This window comes from Gavialis gangeticus, unplaced genomic scaffold (genome assembly GCF_001723915.1).
Source record: "Gavialis gangeticus isolate Ggan-Ray unplaced genomic scaffold, GavGan_comp1, whole genome shotgun sequence".
In the NCBI taxonomy this organism is placed as follows: Eukaryota; Metazoa; Chordata; order Crocodylia; family Gavialidae; genus Gavialis; species Gavialis gangeticus.
In genome coordinates, this window is record NW_017728996.1 from 53,964,053 (window position 1) to 53,970,860 (window position 6,808).

The window sequence follows — 6,808 nt, forward strand, 5'->3', positions numbered from 1 at the left end:
AGAGGAGGTTTTCTATCTCAGTATCAGAGGCCTATGCAGCCTGTTGGTGGAAACCAAGGGTTCTGGTCTTGCCCCTCTGGAGTTCAGGTTTAATTGGCAATCACTTTTCCAATCTTCGCTGTATCGGAACCAGGCCACTCCAGTTCTAGAGGCTGTGCAGACTTGGCTTGCCTTTAGGCATGTGGCACATCCAGTTTGAAGCTTCCTCTACCCACTCTACTCCTAATGGATGAGTTTACTGAAGTACAAAGAATCTTCTTGCATCTTGGGGGATGAAAGCTTTGAAGACACAGGGCACATGACAAAAGAGCCCAAAGAATGGCCCTTCTGGGCTGAGGCTGCACTCTGGCTGGTGCTACACTGGCCTCTGGGTGTAGTCAGCTGGCAGGGGGTAGTTTCCAGAACTCTCCTTCCCAGATGGGATCATGCCCAAGGTTTTGGGGGTGGATGCGAGGGAAGGAATGCATCAAGGAAAAACTTTTTCCTGTCTAGTTGAATAGCAGTTGTTTTTGCACAACTGGATCAGCATGCACAAGTTGTTCTAGTGGGAGGAAGGGCATGGAATTTAAACACCTTTCCCCTCCCCAGAGGTACTCTGAGCTGGAAAAATGTTAATGTAGATGAGCAGCACAGGTGTCAACATAATGTGTTCCTCTGATGCTAGGAAGTGTCTGGTTCAATGGGCCAATGGAGAGTCATTTGCATTGTGCCTGTGACTACTGGTGCCGCAGTGCTGAGGGGATAGGGGAAATTCCTGACCTCTGTCTAGCAGCATTTCCCTTGCTGACTAACTTGGGGCTTGAAAGGGAGGAGCAATTGCTGAAGTGCAAACAATGAGGTGGTATAAGAAGTCCATTCTGCTGCCATTCTCCTAAGAACATAGCAAGTGCCAATGCTGGGTTAGACCAGTGCGTGGCCTACCCCACTATTCTATCCCTAACAGTGGGAGAGCCTATGAAAAGGGTGTGTGTGTGTAGGACAGATCACTGGAGAGAGATATATCAGACCCTCCCCCCTGACATGCACCATTGTCTGGTTTAGAGATGCTTTGTGCTATGAGGAACCATCTCTGGGTCTCCCACTGTCCTGAGAAGCCAGAGGGCTTTCTTCACAGGGATCTGCTGCAAAGTCCTTTTAAGCCTTGCTGGCCACTTGAAAAAGGGCCTCTGGCATGAGAGATGCTGGGCTTCTCTGCTGCAGTGTTGCCCAGATCCTTGCTGGGAGTAGGCTGTATTCTTCCTGTGGAAGGGAAAGTGGATAGACTGGTGGGCCAGAGCAACCATGGAGATGTCCCCTCTTGTCCCAAGACCTGCTCTACCAGGGCAGATAACTATCATCTGGGTGTATTTTTGGTTTTGCGTTTTTTGTTTTCTTATTCTGGTGGTGCAATGGTGGGTGCTAGAGATGGGCACCCCAGTTCATGGACAGTGAGACCTTGCTGTTGGGGAAGCATTGAGGGTACCTCCATTGCATCAGGTGGTGAGCTGTAGTCCCCAGGGTCCAGGATATCCTTAACTGTGCCTTGCATGTCCTTTATTTCTAGGACCCAAGTAAGAATGACTAGTCCAAGATTTGCTTGTCATGTCTTCAAGGTATGAAGACTTCCACTGCCTTGATCCTGGTTGTTGCAGTGGCCACATACTCCTGGCCTGCTTAAACTTTTTGGAACAAAGAATGTCTCTCTCCCAATCTTGTAGGCTGTATTTTTTTTTTTTTTTATGTGGCCCCAGTAGGTACATGGCAACTGGTATGCTGGTGTCTTTATGGGTGTGATGTGGTGGTTATGGCTAGCCAAGGACCATCCTTCTCAGATTTGGGACTAGAGTCCTTTAGAACTCCCCTTGGCCCTACCAGTGAGATGCACAACCTTATTCAGCAGTGCAAAAAAGCACCCAAAGGTAGTGGAGAGAAGCTTACATCTCCTTGCTACGCCTGTGGAAACTTCCCAGGAAACAGCTGAAGTAGCTTACTGTGTGTGGATCTAAAGGCAGACAGGTGAATTAATTACTCATGGATTTGGATCTGAAGGACACATTCTGGATGTCTGAATGGGTATGTTAAGAACAAGACTAAGATGTGGTAGGTCTCCAAGATTAGTTGTCGTGGTCTCCAAGGCATGAATTCCAAGTCGTGCTGTCACATGGTCAGGCTGGTATTGCCAATATTTATCCTGCCCAGGGGCAAAAGTGGGGGCTTTGAGTTGTTAGACAGCAGTAGTTACTTGCCAGCAATATGCTATGTCAGCACTTCTGGATCCTTGGATGAACAAAGACTTAACTTCCTCCCTAAAGCTAAATGCTGATCCTAAGAATTAAATAAGGAAAGCTCCATTAGCTAAAAGGACTTTTAAGAAAGAGATCAGAGTCTAACTACCCTTTTTCAAGCATGAGCTCAGCTGTGCAAAAAGCCTTGCTGGAACTGGGAATCTGGCATGCTGAGTAGCACTGCTGCACTACATCTGCCTTGAGCAGCAGAAACTCCCAGTAGGATGATAGCATCATCCTAGAGTCCCTGCTGACCCTGGCACTAACGCACAACCCTCCATGTAACCTGTATGTGGTGGAAGATGTCCTGATGCCTGGATCCTCTGGTCCACCTGACATTGGATCACAGCTGTGGAATGGCTTTCTCTTCCAGATGCGCTGGTATCCTCCCTCTGAAGCTACCCAGCAAGGATGGAAGTCTCGTCAGTTTTGTTAGCTCTTTGGTAAGTATCTTGCTTGAGTGGGATGGATAGGTTCTGGTTCCTCCTATTCTTGGCTGCATGCAAAGGGTGTTCTGTGCCCAAAGCTCAGCTTTTGAGTGGGGCTTTCACATATATCACACTAGAGCTGATAGGGCAAGATTTGGATCTAAGGTTGGCCTCTCCTACCCAACCTGGCTACCTTCAAAAGCTCCTTCTGCATCTCGCTAGAAGATGCGAGGCCTGGAGTTATGGAGCTCCTGTTGCTGTTGGCAGTCTGGCTCTGCTGCTTGAGTGAGTTTTGTCTAAATGCAAAGAAGCTACTAGTGACCACCTTGGGTCAGTAAATGACTGTTTTGGGCTGTCACAGTAAGCGTTGCCTTTTCAGTTCAACTGAAGGTGGCTTGGAGCTTTGTGAGGATAACTGGTAAGTGCACAGAGGTTGAATGTCCTGTTGGCAAACTCCTCCTTTGCCAGGAGGGGTGCCTCTGAGCCGCATAGCTTATTGCCTGGCTGTTGCACTGGGGTTGGCAGAGACTGATATCACTCTTTCATCAAGGTGCTTGTATTGAGTATTGGCAGGATGCCTTGGAGTCCCTTACTGATTGGACCTAAAGGCCACCCCAAAATAAGGCTCCACTGTGTTGGGCACGTAATAAATCTGGTCACAGGCTGGATAAATCTGCCTCCTTCACACAGGGAAGGGGTGGCATGAACTGGGCGGGGGCAGCCAAATGGCATGTTAGTACTATGACGTGGGAGACGGGAGTTGAAGGAATCCTCAAAATAGAAAAACGAGGGGCAGGGCAGTGGGTAAGCAGACAAGACGGGCCTGAACTGAGGCTGAGATGAGGAGAGGGCTGTCGGGGAATTCTGAAGGCAAGGGTCCTGGTTTGGCCTTGGAGAGAGACTAGGCCTGAAGCAGCCATGCAACTGGGGATGGGAGGACTTCCCAGTGGTGCCACAGTGGAAGTTTCCCCTGCATAGCTTGGAGGGCTGGGAGAAAAGATGAAGTCTTTCTGGGTCCCAGATCACCCCTTTGCTCCAGTGCAGTCTGCTGTCACCCCCACCAGCTGGCAGCGGCTCTTCCTGCTGCTCAGAGCAGGTCTATGAACTCCATTGCTCCAGGCTGTCCTTCAGGAAGGAGGTGGCAGTTTGCTGCCAGTATCTTCCACGTGCTGCTTGGGGAGGTGACCCACTACATTCTCTGGCTTGAACAATGGCATGTGGAGTTAATTACAAGACATGCTTAGTAACACTCTCCTCTCTTCCTTTTTCTTTTTAAGAGTCTCTTCTTGGCTTGCATTCTTCCCTTTTTGTCTCTCCATGGAGCAATGTGCCAGGGATGAAGCAGTGGATCAATCAAAATCCCTTTGGTTTATTTTGTAGGTATCTGACAAGGTGCCAAGTCTGCAGTAACCTCACACTTCTCCTTTTACGGAGCTGTGGGATTTCCCTCCCCTTCCCCTCAAAGACTGTGAAAATATATATATATATCTGAACCCAACTCAGTGGACTGCATTCTGTGTCTGCTTGACCCCCTCCCCTCACCTGCCTCCCTTCCTGAGGCTCCATGACTGAGTTTCTCCTTTCTCCTACACTGAAGCCTAGTTGGAGAAGCTCAATCCTGGTGGTGGACAGGTTTGTACCCAACGAGACACTGGTGCCATTGGAGGCCTTGCTGTTTCCAGAGCAATACCCAGGCCTGCCTTGTCCTAAACGTTTGTTTATGCAGCTCTGCCGAAGGAAATGAAAGACGATCGGTTTTGCATGTTTTTCTGGCATGAATTAAAACACTTAACTTGTGTATGTGAGAGTGTGTAAGTTTGTTTGTTCTAGTGTTTGTGTAACCATAGCAACAGGTCTTGGCCTAACTATTGATCCATCAAGGTTTTTCATCTTGCTTCTGTGAAGACTTGGCTTTTGAAAAAATTTGCTAACTCTCCTTGTCTCACCCATTCTCTGTTCACTTCCCCTCCCCTCTTCCAGTACAACCAGAAGAATTTGAAAAGTGTTTTTTTTAAAGTGTGATGCACTGGGTTTTTTCTTGTCCATTCTCTCCAGTTTTTTTAAAGTCAGGGCTTTTTTTCCTCAGACATATATAGAATGGCTGTAAAATATATATATATCTAACCTCGTCCTAACTTCCCCTCCCCCCACATCCTTCTGATTGGAGAGAATCCAGTCTTGCCAAATCAGCCATCCTTATGGGAATACCGAACAAAAAAAAAAGTACGAGTATTTTTGTACCATGTGTAATAAGGAAATATTTATGCATCAAAGAGTTTCTTGTGTGTTTTTGTGTGCAATTAATTATTATTATTATTATTATTATTATTATTATTAAAGAGATCTTGTAATCCTGTAAGATAAGTTAATGTTTAGTTAAAAGCTTGAAAGGAAAGGATTGTTTTTGTAACAATGATTGTCAGGCATAGTAAACAAATTGTGCAATTCTTGGTTTTTTGTTTTAGCATCTTATTGCTTGGTATTGAAGTGCTTTAAGTATTATTATTATTATAATAATTATTATACAACCATGGCTCTTGCTTGTATTAAAAGACTTGAGAATAAGTTGCTATAATTGCTGATCCTATGAGAATGTGAAACTGGATAATATATAAAATGCAAAAAAATCCCCCCCAAAATCCAGAGGCTGCTGTGACTTTCTTGTAGTCTGGTGTCTTTTTTTTTTTCTTGTTCTGTTGTCAGGGATCTCTATGCCTGTTACCAAAGTTTGTAGCAATGGTGCTGCCTCATTTTTAAAGTGAAAGCACTCTTTTCTATCTGTGCGTCTCCTTGGGATGAAGCAGAAGTTGGGCACAGTGGTAGAGCTGTGCAAACTGCTTGGACTTGTGTGTGCTGGAGTGACTGCAAAGCAGTGGTGACTGACTTGCAGCTCTTGAGGCTAGCACTAAATGGCTGCTTTTTGCCTCAGCCAAGATGTACTCTGTGCAAAGCTGTCTTTTGTTTGCAAGTTGAAGGAAGCAATGCCTGAGTGTGCTGCCCAGCTGTGTGTGTTTGTCAGGGTGGGAGAGATGTGGAGGAAAAGCATGAGGACCAACAGCAGCTCAGTTGGTTCTTATCTGCCCAATCTCTTTCAGCTAACTTTCGTGCCAGTCTGTCTCTCAGCAGATGACGGCAAAGCCTGTGCCTGGGCACCAGGAATGTCTGCTGCTCTGGAAAGCTGAGTGGAGACGGGAGAGATCTCCATAGAAGGAAAATGTCCTCCACTACTGAACTCTCTCTCCCAAGATGGCAGCAGTGCTCTTCCCAGCCTGCAGCTGGGAGCAGACTGGCTTTGTGGGCAGCACCATGTCCTCTGCCCTACAAGTACAGAGTGCTCCAGAAGCAAAGGCAGTGGGAGAGCAGCCAGGACCAGTCTTCCATGTTCAGTCCCATAGGCTCAGCCCCTAGTAACCTTTCCCTTCCATCTGACTTGTCCCTGTTGCCCTTTCCAGGGCTTGTACTAACAGCAGCTTGGGACAGTCTCTTGTTAGACTAAGCCAGGATCTGGCTAAGAGCTTAAATGCTGTAGCAGCCCCTCTGCAGAAGGGACATCCTGCCCCACAGTGCTCAGAGCTGGGCACCCCTCCTCTGCCTGGGCATCTAGCCTGCCCTGGCTCCCTGACCAGGTAAGGAGATGGGCCACAACCAGTGGGGAAGGTGAAAGATATAATGACTTGTCTTCCTAAAGGTGTCCATTCTCTCCTTCCCAACCCCCTTACTCCCTAACATATCCTCTGATGTAAGGAGGGGGTAGGGACACTACTGAGGTTGCTTTTCATTTGCTATGGCCTGTGTTTTGTTTTTCCCCTTGTCCTGTGTGCTTTTTGGTTTTGTGAGATGGGGAAAAGGTAGACTTGGTCTATGGCATCCCTTGCTGGCTAAGTTGGCTTCAGTACTGTCTCCCCCTCATGCCTGTGTGGGAGCAGGGGCTGCTGTAACAGACTCTGTCCATTATCCAGTGGAGCTTTGCTCGGATCTCCAGAATGAGGTCTGTTGCTATGAATAAGTGATGCCAACATAACCAGGCATGTTGAAACAACCACTCAGCTGGATGCTGTTTTTGCAAAGGGAGCAGACCCTACTGCTAGACAACTGCCTGGTGTGTACTTGCTGCAG

General features: G+C 47.3%; 1 protein-coding gene across 2 annotated transcripts in view; it reads left to right on the plus strand.

The window, feature by feature from the left end:
• Positions 1-4,915, plus strand: part of RBPMS2 (RNA binding protein with multiple splicing 2) — a 53,419-nt gene extending 48,504 nt beyond the window's left edge. Inside the window, exons 7-8 of one of the 2 annotated variants that reach the window (XM_019504552.1) lie at positions 2,638-2,707; positions 3,970-4,915. In XM_019504552.1, the coding sequence (XP_019360097.1) occupies positions 2,638-2,700 (63 nt within the window). In that variant the 3' untranslated portion in view covers positions 2,701-2,707; positions 3,970-4,915. The remainder of the gene's footprint in view (positions 1-2,637; positions 2,708-3,969) is intronic. The other variant, XM_019504553.1, reaches the window with a different exon arrangement.
• The last annotated feature ends 1,893 nt before the right edge of the window (positions 4,916-6,808 follow it).